Below are 16,814 nucleotides of genomic sequence, written 5' to 3' on the forward strand. Positions count from 1 at the left end.
ATTAATGCAACTCTGATACACGTGTAGACAGAAACCTAGCATGGCTAACTCCTCTGAAAGGTGTCACCAAGCAGCTGATGGAAACAGATGTAAAGACACACAGCTAAGCATTAGAAAGAGCTCGGGGACTCCTATGGAAGAGTTGGGAAGAAAACTGAAGGAGGTAGGTGGGTCAAGGACTCCACAAGAAGACCTACAGTGTCAACTAACCTGGGCCTATTGGGCGCACAGAGATTGAAGCACCAAGCAAAGAGCACATGAGGACTGGTGTTAGGCCCCCTGCACCTATGGAGACGTGTAGCTTGGTCTTCATGTGGATACCCTAACAACTGGAGCTGGGACTCTCTCTGCCTCTGAGGCCTGCCTTTGGATCCCCCATTCCCATTACTGGAATACCTTGCCTGACCTCAGTGGGAAAGGATGTGCCTAGTTCTGCAGCGACTTAATGTTCCATTTTGGGGTGGTATCCATGCAGGAACACCTCATGCTCTGAGTAGGAAAAAAGGGGAGAAGGGTAATGTAAGGTAAGGACCAGGAGGAGAGGAAGGATGGGGCTGGAATCAGGCTGTAAGGTGATGGAATCAATAAACAAAGAAAAAAGTGAAATTATAAGGCTTTCTTAGCATGAATTCCTGCCCCTAGATCTAGTTTATTTCACATATTGTCAATGTGAATATTGTTCGAGGTTTAAAAAAAAAAATGAACATACAGTAAGTAATTAGGAGTGTGTGGGGGCACATATATACATATACAGATGATACATATATATGGGCCTATGACCATTTCACTACGTCAATATTCTTCACTTATACTTAATTTATAATGATAGAGCTCAACAAGCACTTCAGACAACAATTTGTCAATGTAAATCTGAATGTGGAGGCTTCCATCTCTAAAACCTGAATACTGCAACTGTGTAATTAAAGTTGAGTTTCTACAGAATTTGGAGTAGAGCAGACTTTCACAGTTCAGCAGTACAGAATATCCTTTCTCTATGTAAATGTCTGTGGCTAGTCAGAAGGCAAAAATAAGATTTGGTGCTTGTATAGGTGTCACATGGTCTAAATATATGTAAGCATCTTGACTCAAACCATTTCTAATCTTCTTTTCTCTTCATTAAAAACTACCCTATGATTTTATATTTTTAATCTTCTAAAATTTCTGAATCTGTAGTTCTGTACTCACTCTTAATATTGCTTACTCAAAATCCTCTTATATTTCAGCTGGTCAATTAGCATGCGTTGTTATTTTCTTGTTGTACACCTGCATCTAAGTTCTCACTACTGTAATCTCTGTCTAAAGTATCAATAATTTTGGATTATTTTATTGCATTAAACTGTTCACTGAGCTGTAGTTCTCACACTACAAAGCTTAAGTTCAGAGTATACCAATTATGCTTAACTATCATATCAATGTCTCTTGTGAAAGGTATATAATTAGTGTATCTAGTGAGAAATGAAAAAGCCACCATATTTACAAAAAGTAAAACTTCCAAGATGGAGATAGTGGACTATTACGCATATAATGAGATTTTTCTGTGACTTGGGACAAATGACAGCTGCCTGCCACATTTTGACCTTATCACTTTCCACATCATTATCTGCTGTTTCCGGGCAGTTAAATCCTGGTTTAGACATGGCAATGGAGAGAAAGAGCCGGAACTATGGTGCACTTGTTCTTAACTTATGCAGTGCTCCATATCCTTCTACTAGACATTTGCTTTTCCTTAGACATGCTGCTTTTCTCAAAAAATTCAAGCATTTACCCATGAAATCATCTCTTAAAAGTAATTTAAGCATAATGTCCTCAGTAACACCGCTGTTCTCACCATGTTTACAGTTGGGATTATAACATGATTACATAATTTATTTTTTACATTTTTCTTCTATACATCAATTACCCTAAAGGGAATAGACCAATGGACTATATGTCAATTTTATTTCAATTTCTCATGTGAGGCTTAATAGGTGTCTTCTATACATGTTGTATAATTGATACACAATATTTGTAAATGTTATAGGAACCTTACTCACTAGTTTCTGTTATTCCTCCTGTTAATATTATAAGACATTACTTATTAGGAGATTTCCTGGAATCTGAGCATGTTGGCACATGGCTGTAATGCCAGCACTTTGGTTGCTATATGGGTTCAAGGCTAGCTTGCGCTCCAAAGGAGTTCAAGGTTAATATAAACATGAACATCAAATCCTAAAGAAAAAAACTGAAAATACACAAAAACATAATATAAACGCCTGGATTAAAAACATAGGAATAATTTGAAAATGTTTTGTGTTTGAAGACATTTGTTTTAATAAAGATAGTGTTTTAAAATCTGAGTTTTAATTTACTTTCAAACTCAATTCATACTAAATTGATATTGAATTGAGAATTCCCTGTTTCTTAAGGAGATATGGGTATACATATTAATGTCTGTATCTTTCTCTCTCTATATATATATATATATCATCTTTATTTTCACTGTAATCCCTTTTGCTTATATTAGAAATGTTTATGTATTATATGAATTAACAAATACACTGAGGCATATGCTATAGCACTAGAAAAATAATTTTAAGTGTAAACTGTTCAATCAAGGAAATATATTATATGGTTTCCTGTAGAAGGTTCTATAGAAGTTAGAAGGATCCATTGTGCAAGGAATATATATCAAAACGACAAGAAAGCAGTTGAAGAGTTGTAGAAATACATTGTAACTTGGATATTTTAGAATGGTATGACTTAGTAAAATTATTTTATGCAACTATGTTAGGTGGGAATTATCATTGCATATACATAGCATCTAACACAGAGTGAACATGCTATGAATGTGGACAGTTTTAAGATTCTAACAAAAACTGCAATATTTCATAGGCAAATATTGTTTTTTAATTTGTATGCATTACAATAAAGTAAAATGTGGTATTATATTTTAATATCTCTACTTAGAATTTACATGTAAAAATCTAGTTTACTTAAAAATTTTGAATTGTTTAAAATCATTGGTATAGAAAATGTTACTTATATTCTTTTATGACATAATAGACCATGGTGATCTGATAAGATACAAGGTATTATTTCAACCTTCTTGTATTGAGCTGGGCAGTGGTGGCAGATGCCTTTAATTCCAGCACTCAGGAGGTACAGGCAGGTGGATCACTGTGATTTCGAGGCCAGCCTGGTCTACAATGCAAGTCCAGGACAGCCAAGGCTACACAGAGAAACCCTGTCTCTAAAAAACAAATGGAAAGAAAAAAGAAAAGCCTTTGAAAATATAACAATAAGTTAGATATTCCAAGCAAATATGTTGATAAATAATATATAAATAAACCACTAGAAAGATTATTAAACAGTATTCATTGTAGGGAATAAAATAGATATATGATAATTTTATATATGATTATAACTATTTAAAGTGATTTAAAAATAAATTAAAAAGTGAAAAATAATTTCAATATTAAAGATGGAAGCACCAGCTCTAATAAGCCTGGTATCTTTAATAACTGACAAGAGTATTCTTGAGATTCCTTGGGATGGTTTTCCAGTAATGCTCCCATTTTCCAAAGCCAGGAAGAACTCCATTATAATCCAAGGTTCTTTTAAGTGTCTTATTCTATAAAAAGAAAAATGAATATTGTTAAGACTAACTAACCTTATCATCTTTAAGCATTGATGTTAGAACAATAATAGCATAAATTCCGTACAAATACAATAAGTATCATAAACCTTTTGAAATAGTAAGTTTCAATATATGAGGAATAATTCTATAAAATTTTGTGAACTGAAATTACTTTAATATCCATGTCTATAAATAATTTCTCAGTAAAGCTGGTCTTAATATTCAAAACAATTACAGAGAATAAATAATGTATAACTTATTATTTACAATGTGTTTTTTCTTGCTGTTATTGATAAGAAGCAGATAAATAGTACTTAATGGCTTAATTTTATTATTTCTATTATTTTTTACTACCCAGATCTAGCCAATGGTCAGAACATTCTCCACAGTTGAGTGGAGAGTGGGATATGACTTTCTCACGTACTCTGGTGCCTCACATTTGACCATGTCCCCTGGAGGGGGAGACCTGGTGGCACTCAGAGAAAGGATAGCAGGTTACCAAGAAGAGACTTGATACCCTATGAGCATATACAGGGGGAGGTAATCCCCCTCAGTCACAGTCATAGGGGAGGGGAATAAGGGGAAATTGGGAGGGAGGGAAGAACGGGAAGATACAAGGGATGGGATAACCATTGAGATGTAACAAGAATATCTTAATTTTAAAAAGTAGCATTTAATATGTATGTGTATGTGTGCATAAAGTGTGTGGTCATGTGCACTCGTATACATATGTATGTGTGTGTGTGTGTGTGTGTCTATGTGTTTCGAGGACAGCATTTGTTTCTCTCCTTTTACCATATTGATTCATTATATTGAACACAGATCATTAGGCTTGGTGACAAACATCGTTACCTGCTGAGCCATCTTATGAGCCCTGTAACTTCTCAAGACCATTAACTTTTACAATTCCTAGAATTGGCATTAACTTTTGTTTCTTTTATCTTTGAGTTTAATATAATTACACCATGTCCCTACCCTTTTCTCACCATAAACTGTTCTATTTACTCCTCCTTGCTGTTCTTCCAATTCATGGCATCTTTTTCTATTAAGTTACTATGTGCATATATATATATATATATGTATATATATATATATATATATATATATGTATGTATATGTAGTATACATAACATGCCCAGTCTGTACTTGTTACTCATGTGTATGTTTTCAGGGATGACCATTTGGCATCAGACAACCAAATGCTGTGGTGTTCTTGGAGGAAAACTTCTTTCTCACATTCTCGATAATCCTACTTTCCTTAGGTTCTTTGTAGGGTTGCGGCTTTTGGTCTTTTCTGTGTCCACTCTGTCATGTCTGTTGCTGTTGTCCTTGTTCAGCTTGTGTTTAGGTGGTTACATCCCTGAGATCTTATGGGTGTAGACTCTGAGGTTACTAAGAGACAGAATCTCACAGCAAACTCCCTCATCCTCTGGCACTTGCAATACCACTCTCTCTTCTTCATCATTGTTCCCTGAGCTTGATGTGCAGACATTGATTAATGTTTTAATTTTTTTATTTTATTATAATTTACTCAGACTACATCCTGGTTGTTAGCCCATCACTTGTTAATACTCAGGGCCTTCATCATGGATTCTTCTCTGTGATGCCTATTTGGAAGAGGTCCGCAGACCCTGAACTGTGTCTGATCAGTGCACCAAGTGGAGACATGTGGGCATAAGTTCAGAACACATCTTCTGAAGTCAAGAGAATGCCCACACTGATTGTGGTAAGAGAAGAACTATAGTGAGGGCGAGAGGCAGCCGTTCTTCATCTCACTAGGCCGTGGGTTGAGGTATGCACTTTTGTGCTGAAGAATGGCAGAGATTAAGCATTATTTGTACAATGCAAGAAACAGTTAATCTGAAGAGTGACACTCATATTTTACAAGCATATCTTATTCTATTCCTGATTTAACTTATGCTGCTTTCTACTATAAGAAACAGATAATTAAAAACAGTTGAAATAAATGTAAATGGAAACAAAACGAGTAGGTTTGTGTTACTTATATAAGTTGTTCCATTTAACTTTCACAACAACAGTGAATGACAGAGAGTTATTGATTTTTAAAGAGGGTTCTAAAGTATTTTTAATAAAAATTTCTGACTCATGACAGATGTAAATAATTGCATTACAGCTTGACTTAAGCAAATATAATAATTACATTTTTAACTATTGAAAAAATAGCTTCAAACTTGGAAAACAAATGTCCATGAAATAATTATGAAATCAATAATACTCAAGTTAACACTAATTTAATTTACGAGATAATATAATTATGTTGAAACTCTATCTGCTCTCAAAAAACTGAATGTGGTTCATTTTGTTATGGCACAATTTTGTTCATTTTTTTCTCATTTGCTCAGTAAGTTAATACTATTGTGTTAAGTGTGGTAATTTGATCCTTGTACCATAACTCTTTACTTGAAAGATTGATATGCTTTTTCTTTCTACTTATCCTACCATGAAGTTATTTTCCATTCAAGTGATTCAATTTTTATATATTAACTCATCAACTCTGTTCCTGAAAATCCTGGAATAATTTGGCATCTTAAGTAAAATTGATTAACAGAATTTCTGTAGTAACTTGAAATTACTAATTCCAAATATTCCAGGGACTTTCACACTATTTTTTCAAACACAAAGTAACATTATTTGCATAAAATTGATAGTAAGGATATCTATGGTGCTGGTACAAGATTTATCCTATGGGGACTGGAATGCATAAAGCACTTAGAACCAGTGTCCAGGAACCTGAAAATTCTAAAAATTTTGGTTCTGAGAATTTATATGAACAACTAAGTCCTTCAGATCCATGGAAGTAAAGCTTATATTTTAAGCCAAAATCTTCTTTCTTTCTGATATTATGAAATAAGTAATGCTTAAAGTTGATTATTTCATAGTTAAAAACAAAAAGCATTGCAGAAGGAATCATGTTGATGAATAGGTTCAAAAAAATGTCAGAGAATTACATCAATGCAATGCATAAAAAATATGGACCATCAACTCAGAAGCAAATACCAATAGAAAGGCTAGCTTTAGGAAGTAATATAGAACTGAATTACATTTATATATAGTTTTATTCACATTTTTTGATAAAGTAATTATTGGTAGTTGATAATAAAAGATATAGTGTAGGAAAAGAAGACAACAAAACAGGAAAACTGCTTTAGTAGATAGATGGCACTTCAGCACCAAATATCAATTTGTCTCCAAAGGCAATTAAGTCCAAGGTCGCTGATCAATTCTTTCCATCACTGTATATGCACAACTGACAGAGAGCAGCATAGAGGATAAAGACATAACTTGGGTCACCAATTTAAGTAGAAACCCAGTTCATCTAGGAAGGAAAGTAATTCAGTTGAATGTTTAGCAGCTTGTCATTTGGGTTTGCTGAGTAAAAATAAAAAAAAAAAAAAGAGTAAAGATCCTAATGTTCAGCCTGAATCTGCATTTTAAGGGATGGTGCCACCCACATTCAGGATGAGCCCTCCGTACTCGAAATGCTATGGAATTGCTTCCACAGACATCATAAGAATTATATCTCCTGTTTCTAAACACACTCGAGAAGACCACCAAAAATAACTGTCACAGCTACTTTCCAAATGTCACTGCTCCCATTGCTTAGTGGAGGTGTTCATTTGCGAAGTATAGATACACACTACTTGATGGTCACATGCATCATGAACATAATAATATATTTCGAGCAAAAAGAACAATCACTCAGAGATCAATAAATCTATTCATCATAGAGTATTTTAAAAGTAAGACATCTTTAATATTCTGCGACAAAACTAAAGCTACTGAAGAAAACCGAGTCTCTGGACTCAGAAGAACTTGGGCTTGATCATTCTTGGTCATATTTTTCTAGTCAAGAAGAGTGTGACTTTCATGGATCTAATGAAATCTAAGACTTGAGGAAGAGCATCGGGTATTTTTTCAGGGTCATCAATGACATGCTTGGTAGCAAGCCCCTCCCTCCCCTTCCAGACATACACACTCTGCCCTTGTTGACTAGCTCTATGGCTTCTGAGAGGAATATCTGTACCCTATAATTATCTTGCTTCACTCCATCACCTTGGTCCATAACATGGAGAAGCAGACACACAGGGGATATACAACCTCAATGCCTCCTGATATTTTGTAAGATGTTCCCTATCCCTTCATTCTTTCATATTTTGTTACTTGTTTTTTAAATCATTATAATTTATTCATATTACATCCAGATTGTTATCCCCTCACTATTATCTTCCTATTCCCACCCTTCCTCTCTCTTCCGCACTATTCCCTTCCCCTAGACCTCTAAGAGGGGAGGCCCTCTTCTCTAACTGTCAGAACACAGCATTTCAGGTCTCATCAGGATAGCCTACATCCCTTCCTCTGTGTGACAGCAAGGTCTCCCTACCAATGGGAAGTGATCAAATCAGGGCAGCAGAGTTCATGTCAGACGCAGTCTCAGCTACCCTACCCCAGCCCCCATGTGCAGAATGAGCTTCCCATTGGCTACATCTGAAACTGTGTTCTAGGTTCTTTGCATGCATGGTTCTCAGTTGGTGTATCAGTTTGTGTAGGTGTCCCTGGGACCAGGTACAGGTCTGCCTGTTTGAATGTCTCATTCTGGGACTCCTGACCCCTCTGGGTCCATTCATTTCCTCTAATCTTCCAAACAACTCTCAGAGATTTGCCAAAAGTCCAGCTGCAAGTCTTAGAATCTTTCCTGAACTCTCTTCTAGCTGAAGTGTCTCAGAGGACATTTATACTGGACTAATGTTCACTTATAAGTGATTATTATATATCATGCATGTCTTTCTGGGTCTGGCTTACCTCACACAGGATGATCTTTTCTAGTTTCATACATTTGCCTTCAAATTTCAATATTTCCTTCTTTTTAATAGCTGAGTGACACTACATTGTGTAAATGTACAACAGTTTCTTTGCCTAGTGTTTCATTAAGGGATATCTGATTTTTTCCAGATTCCTGCTATTACAAATAAAGCTGCTATGAACAAAGTTTGAGCAAATGTCCTTGTTTTGTGGTGTAACATCTTTCAGGTAAATGCCCAGGAGTGGAATAGCTGGGTCTTTTAGGAGAACTTTTCCCAATTTTCTGAGAAAGAATCAGATTGCTTTCCAAAGTGGTTGTACAAGTTTGCATTACCACCAGCAATCTTCAGGCATTTTTATTCTTCATCTCCCTGGAAACTAAGAACGTTAGATGTTTAAGATATGTTTAATACCCATTTATATTTAATTTTGGCAATTTTATGTTCAGAATCAAAGTCCAAATTTTAACTGGGTAGTTTTTCTTGAAATTTAGGGTTTGATTTTTATTTTTATAGTATGGACACTATTCAACTCTCAGAGAAATAGTTGGAAAAGATTTTCTGTTGTCTGCCTCCTCACTCAACTGATCATTTCCTTTACTCACCCATTTCCAACAAATTTTGATCAGGGAGTCCACAGGAGCACCTATTCAAGATACATGGTTGCTATTTCTCCTGGTTTATCATAAGAACTAGATGGTAAGACTCTGTTTTTGAAGATACCTTCAACTTTGGCCTTAGAACACAGACAAATCAATCTTGAACTACCCAAGAAATACTCTCCTGATGTATATCTTTCACAGTGCTCAGAATTTCTATGTAGACTACTGGAGGATAACAATATCATTAATAGTCTTACCAAATGGTCGACCATATATGCTACAATATGGACCCACCTGGCAAGATGTCTCCACTGGTGAATAATACCACAGCTAATGAGTAGTGGCATAATTTTCTTGATAGGATTTGAGGCCTTCTCCACAGAAGAGAATTCATGAATATAAAGAGGGTCAAAACCTATAGCTAAGGGAGCCATTGGCTCTAGAAGAGAACCTATTGATGTTGATTGATAACCATTGATAAACTATTATGCTGCTAAACTGCCTTATGAATATTTATATTTACATTTATAGATTTGTGGTGTTTTTAATCCTTGATCAGAAAAGCTTGTTTTCACAAAGAGTAGTGCTTAATGTAAAACCTCATAACCATTTAAAATGCTGAAAATAAGTAACTATATCAGAAGCATAATGCTAAAAATAAAGGACATCTGCATCAGGAGACATAATACAGGTATAAATGTAAAGAATGTCAGAGCCAAAGAATCGAGAGGGAATGATGTGAAAGACTGGCCTCTGGGTTTGACGTGTCTGCTCTGCCCATACTCAGAAGCTGTGATTATCTGCAAAGGATCAAAATAACTAGGAATTCCAACAGGAAAGCAAAGGGGCCCCTGGTGTTCTACCTCTAGCTGCAGCTTTACAGCAGTGGATGAATATGAAAGAGAGAACCACTTATTATTGAGTGGTGGCCATTGGTAGGTTACCCTTGCTGCAGTGGATGGCCTCTCACATGTACATAAACAGGCATTGTGAATAGGATTCAGTGAGTTATAAAGAAAAAAGCAACAAATTTTGGAGGGAGCTATTAGGAGAATGGTAGTTTTAGAGAGGGATATGGCGATATACATTTTAAACATCTATGAAAATAAAATAAAATAATAAAACAATTAAAAAGACTAAGTACTAAGTCTATCAAAAGCCAGATTTGCTGATTTGTTGGTGGTGCTACATCAGGCTTGGAATATAGAATGTTAGCATGCTTTCTGATTATACCATTAGGCTTTAATTATTGTAAACACAGAAAAAAAGAAAAAATTCTAAAAATTGTGAAATTGAAACATAGCCTGAAATTTCTTAACTTGTCTAGTACCCCATTCTCTTTTTCTTTTTTATAAAATGTACTACCATAACTCCTCAAAGGCACTGTTCAGAATTCATAGCTTCCTCCACATTGTGGCATAATCATCATCATCACCCGTCTATGCAAGACATCACCACAACTGAAATTCTATACTCATTAATCAGTAAACTCCTAACCTGCTCTCCTTTCAGTCTCAGGGAACCTTGATTGAGCCATCTATCTGAGTGAGTTTTAAGATTCACAAGAGGAGAATCATCCCCTATATGCCCTTCTATAGCTGGCTATAACTCTCAAACATCTTCTGAGGACATCTGTGTTGCAGCATGTGTCGCAAGTTTATTCTCTCTTGTAGAATTTTGCCTTAGCTGCAAAATATGATTGTGTTTGGCAAAACTATTATAAGAACTGGAAAACTGAAAACATGAATTGCTATTAATGAGTTCAGGGGACCATAAATTAAAGGGACTGGAGAGTGTTTAGGGGGAGAGATTGAGGAACAAGAAACTGCCCTTACACTAAAACCTTGATTTGAACACAATTTCATTTGTAGTCAGAATTAGATGTAAATTTTTATGGATTTACTGTTGGGTTTGAAAATGGACAAACTGCAGAGCATGTTTCCAATGGAGCCTTTCCTTTGAAAACAGAAGTTTTTCCTTTAATTCTTTATAGAATTTATTAAATTCCTTCATCTGTTTGAATGTATGCACTTTCCCCAATTTTATTTGGACCTCTGCAAAGGTATTATTTGTCCCAAATCAGCCATAAGTAACCTTAAGAGAATGATACTCCATTTCCTGTAAGGAGGCCTGAGTAGGTTTTTTGTTGCTCTCTTGGGTGATATACGTTTATTTTCATTGGGAATCGGTTATTATTGGACTTATTTAGAGAGAAAACAAGGTTGGATTCAGGGATGTCTCTCTTTTACTTTATCTTTCATTTTTAGGGTTGGAGTAGGGGTTGAAAAGAAATAAGGAGAAATATAAATATATAGGGATGATAAGACAAAACGTCGAATAGTGATTCTACTCCTCTAGTTAATGTCTTAATTGTTACTCACAAGGTTTCTTTTAATTCACTGGCATAAAACTTAGTATATAGATGCAAAATAAGTTTAATTTTAGGTACATTGGTATAGAATTTAAATTTAAGATTATTCTTAAATATATGTATATTTTTCTATTGTATATATTTTATTATATATATTTCTATTGTATATGCAGTATTATATGCATACAACTTAATTATAATACAACATTTACTTCCAATACTTTGAAGGTGCTATTGCAGGATGTTTAGGAAGACACCTTATACAGCAACGTGTTTATTGGGTTATTTGAACAAATCATGGTCATATCAATCACTAGTCTATTTTTATCACAAAAATATACATTTAAGTGAACAGATATGATTCTATAGAAAGATAGTTAAATAGTTAGATAAGGTCTTCAAAAACCTCAGAGACATATAGAATATGGCATTTAAAATGCTTTTATTATTTTAAAGATTCATTGACAATGAGACAGGTTAACTCCTGGTAACACCCAGCCTACCTTAAAGAGGATGATGAGCATAAAAAGATCTCCTTATGGAGATGGCTTCAAATGGGGCAAATAAGCCACTGGGCAAAATGTCCCACTGGGCAACTACAGATAGAATTTTGCCTAAAAAAGGGCAAGCTTGGATGCAGGCAGAGTTCACTGCCAAATTCTGCCAAAAGAGGGTAAGCAAATCCTCAGTAGTTCCTGCCTCACAAACATGTCTGTCAGATATATTGGGCCAGGAGGCTGAAGATGATGCTCCAATGTTATAGAGAATTTTGGGTGATTGTTCAGGAAGCAAACTGTCTCTGTCATGTTCTCATTTGGGAAGCTATTATCCTGTACTCCTTGTGTACTTAGCTAATTAATTTAATTCCTTCTCAAGTCTTTGAAGACCAGATAGCTTAGTTTTACAATTAAGCTTAGTTGTTTATGGGTCAAGATGCTTTTAGATCTAGATAGATGTTCTAAGTTGATAGTGATGAGTATGACAGATTTTGATTTTCTTTCAGAAATTTAGACTCACCAATATAGAGATGTTTTTTTCAAGGCTGTCAAATACAAATAGCTAGAACACTATGAATGTAACATTTGTATAATTTCTGACTGTGTCATGATTTTTCTTGCTATAGGTAGTTTATTGTATATATGTGTAATAATTTAAATGTATATGTAAGAAATAAAATAAATCTGTACAACAAAAACAAAAAAGAAGAAGAAAGAGCAGTTTTTCCTCTTAAAAACCAAACCATAGTAATCATGCCATTGGTATAAAGCAAGGCAGTGAGCAGTGAGGACAAAACTGGCCAAGGTAAAACAAACAAGATGAAATCTGTCCCACATCTTTCCACCCTGTTAGAAGCACATTCCAGTGTTAATTGCCTATGATTTTCTGATGACAGAACTTGGCCCACCAAATACTTCATTTTCAGAAGGAATTAACTTGCTCTAGAATATGCACTCACATTTCCTATTTTCCCATCAACAACAAGTCAGTCCAGTGATGAGGGCTAATTTTATCTCCTGTAGACCTACATAGTACTGCATTTTGATTCAGAAACAGCACTAGGTTCGCCAAATCAAAAGTGGAAAAACAAGTGATCACCAGATGACAGATGACTTTACTTATTTTGTTACAAACAGTTTATGTTTTCTGTCTTTGACATATATGAAGCAAAATGACTGAAGGCCACAAAATCCTCAATACTCAAAGCACTACAATTCCTCAGAACGAGTTTGCTGTTGTAGGCACATCTCTCTTTATAGACCATAAACATATGTTGTTTCATGGGTTTTTATGAATTTTTCATATACATTTCACATGTGGGTATAGATAAACATTAGAACACAACAAAAATTTAAAGATAGGCCAGCATTCTGCTGCAAGTTCCACACCATGCACAACCCTGACTATGAACAACCAACCGAGCTTGAGATTTTATTGTCGAGCTGGAGATCTCCATGCACCATAAAGATAATATCAGAAAGCTCTTGTACTGATTAAGTAAAAAAGCAATTGCCAAGCTTTGTGAACCAACTTGTTTATTCTGGAATTCTTGGTTTCAGAGACTAAATTCTCTTGACCAATCTTTGGTTTTGGTGTACCTCTGTATCTTTAAACTGCAGGGTGTGTCTGTCAAGAAATTCAACTTGTAGGGTGGCTTGACTCTCTCCACAATGAGACCAGATATATAATTGCATGTCTCCCTTTGATTTCTAAATATAAGATAAACAGACACATGCCAATGTCAAGGACACCTTCTGTCTCTCTAAGCATGGTGTTTAACTCATCTACTAACATTCTGGAATTTCATCTCAAAACTCATGAGATATAAAAGTCTATGACAAGTTAGCTCAGTTGCGCTGCTGTTTCCAATGGTCCTACTCTCACCTCTGAATATTTCATTCTCCTACTAAAGATAACTGGACATCTGTCCTCTGAATATGCTAAATGATTCATTAGTGAACAATTTAGATTGAGCATAAATAGTTTAAAATTATTATTGTGAACAAGTTTTAAAATAACTGAAGAAAGAACTTGAGATTTCTTTTGATACTCAAGGGAATCTCTGAACTCAAAGACCCTTTGAAATAAAAACATAAACATGTCTGGAACATAATGCCACAAAAGAAACATGGGAATTCTAGTTAGAAATAATGGTTACATGGCAAGGTAAGATCAAGCTTAAAGAAAACCAAAACCAAAAACCAAAAATTGGTCAGCTACCAATTATGGAAGTTCCATTCCCACCATCTGGGGATAACTTTAGTGGATTTGGACTGTTTCCCTTCCCTGATGCTCATTGAAGAGCCCATAGTCTTTTTTGGGCTAACTCCAGTCTTGTGACTTCAGCTTTCCTTTGCTTATTGAGATCTTAAGATCCTGGAACTTGAAACATCCTAGGTTCTCCATTACGTTCATACCTTCATCAAATGACCTTCCAGGCACTTCTTGCAAGGAGTTTGACAATACATTAAACTGCCTGGCTTCAGAAACTTCCTGGAAATTTGGTGGAAGCACAGATGAACCCATAATCCTTTCATTTTGCATCTCTACAAGACCAGTACCATGTGAATAATCCTACCAAGGGTTGCTGCAAGATTAACATTCATCTGAACCTCTACACAACTATAGTAGTCACTATGCCTTCTTGGGCAAACTTGAACGAATCCTTCCCCAGGGGTTGGCCTTGAAAGGAACTCTGTTAGAAGCTCCCAGGATTTAGGCTCTTTGCTTTAAATAATTTGTATTTTTATCAGCTAAAGATGACTAGGGACAGTTTTCCTATTATCCCAGTGAAATGGCAAAGTCTTCTTTCTTATTGCCCAAACCTCTTCAGGAATTAGTGCTTGTTTTTTTTTTTTCCATGCTGGCTCTATCTGAAACTTTATATGCAATCATACTCCCTTCCTCACTAAATTCCCCATCTCTTACTCCACATGAAGCTTTCTCCAACTGTAAACACAAAAGGATTCAGTAGTAATCACGAGGCAACCCTGAATGCTATGCTATTTTGAAATCTTCCACCAAACAAATTAGACCACTCTAACATCAGCCCCACAGGAGTTCTCAAGACTCAGGCAAGAAGAAGTCAGATATTTTTAGCAGATAACAACTTTAATGGCCTCTATTCCATTTCGCAGCAGTCCTAAAGCCTTGTGAGCACATTGGTTTTTTTTTTATTCCATTCAATGTTCTATGCTCACAATAGAATATCAAATGAGACTCTAATTACAACATTCTAGGGACTCTTCGGCCCACAGCTCCAAATTTCCCATATTCTTTCCATAAACCACTTTTAAAGGCCTATGAACCACATAGTTTTGTCAGAGAAAGAACCCTGCTTCCCAACATCAATATTTTATATTCTTACCAAGATACTTAAAGTACAGGGGTTCATATTGGTTCATGGCTTGAGAGGAAATTCATGCCACCAAAGCAGAGAGACAAGGAGGCAACTCGCTACATTGTACTACAGTCAGAAAGCAGGGAGGTGAACACTAGCACTCTACCACGTTTCTCCATTTTCTTTTGCATTCATTCTGGACTCTAGAGTATGAGTCAGCATCTCCATATTCAAATGAAAAACTTCACCAAAGAATGTTTTTCCTCCTTAGTTTACCCTGTCTGCAAATAGCCTCATGCCATCTCCCAGGTGACGCTCTATACATCACACTCACAGTGGAGTTAAGCCATCATAAACAATGGTGAACCTTCTATTCATAAAGGGAAAACTGAGAAAATTGCAACTCATTTCTTAAGAATATTTTGTATTATACAATGGAAGCATTCATAAGTCCCATCTAAAGCTATACAGTAGCAGCCTGATACTTCCCAATTTAGGTGTTTCCACATAGAAAAATAAGATAAGGACTGAGAATGTCACTCAATGGTAGATGCCTGCCTATATAATGAATTTCAATCTTAGAACCACAATAAATAAAAAACGCAAGCAAACAAAAGTCACAAGCAAATGCAGAAATAATACCATTTATAATAACGTTGATTCACTATATGCTAAATAAAATACTGAATTGAAAAGCATCTGAATGCAACCAAATGTATATTAATCTAAGACTCAGATTAGTTTCAATGGATTTTCATATCTAAATTAAAAAATAATTTAATTAAGGTATATATAATATATATTTGATATCATATGCATGATCTAAAATAATTTTTGAAAATCACCCGACAGTAACCAAGAATTTTATAATTAGTCCAAAACAGATAAAAGTTAAGTTCAGATAATTTCAACGGGAATTATGTTTGATGAGCGTGTAGTCACTCTAACAGGTCCAGTCTTCTGCTCACAACCTTTTTACAGCAACCTACACAATACTATTTATTTAATTATTATTATATGTAAGGGTTATTTTTAATTCAGCTTAAGAAAATCTAGAGTCATCTAAAATGGAGTCTCAAGTATTTCCTTTTTTTAAAAAAAGATTTATTTATTTCTAAGAAGGCATCAGATCATGTTATAGATGGCTGTGAGTCACCATGTGGTTGCTGGGAATTGAACTCAGGACCACTGGAAGAGCAGTCAGGGCTCTTAACCTGTGATACATCTCTCCAGCCCCAAGTCTCAGGTATTTCCTGAATAGGTTGGCTTGTAAAATTTTTGTCTCCTTGATTATTTTAATGGAGGTGGAAGAGCTAACCTGAGTTTAGGCAGAATCAGCCCTGGACTTAACGTAGAGAAGCAGCTGAGCACTTGCAAGCATGTGGGGACCTTTGCTATCTGCTGACTGTGGGTGTAATTTGTCCTATTCTTTCAATCTCCTGACACCTTGAAATTCCTACATTCATAGCATGTAATCTGGAATTGTGAACTAAGTCAACCATTTTATTTTAATTTGCTTTTGTCTGGGTATTTTATCACAGCAATAGAAATGAATCTAAGACAATAT

The 16,814-nt window shown here is 35.3% G+C and overlaps 1 protein-coding gene across 1 annotated transcript in view; it reads right to left on the minus strand.

Annotated features, from left to right (window-relative positions):
* Window positions 1–3,319: 3,319 nt before the first annotated feature.
* CNBD1 (cyclic nucleotide binding domain containing 1) overlaps window positions 3,320–16,814 on the minus strand; it is a 320,137-nt gene continuing 306,642 nt past the window's right edge. Inside the window, exon 13 of the mRNA XM_084793629.1 lies at window positions 3,320–3,610. Coding sequence (XP_084649755.1) covers window positions 3,494–3,610 — 117 coding nt within the window. The 3' untranslated portion in view covers window positions 3,320–3,493. The remainder of the gene's footprint in view (window positions 3,611–16,814) is intronic.

This window comes from Acomys minous, assembly GCF_964271855.1.
Source record: "Acomys minous genome assembly, chromosome: 1".
Taxonomy (NCBI): domain Eukaryota; kingdom Metazoa; phylum Chordata; class Mammalia; order Rodentia; family Muridae; genus Acomys; species Acomys minous.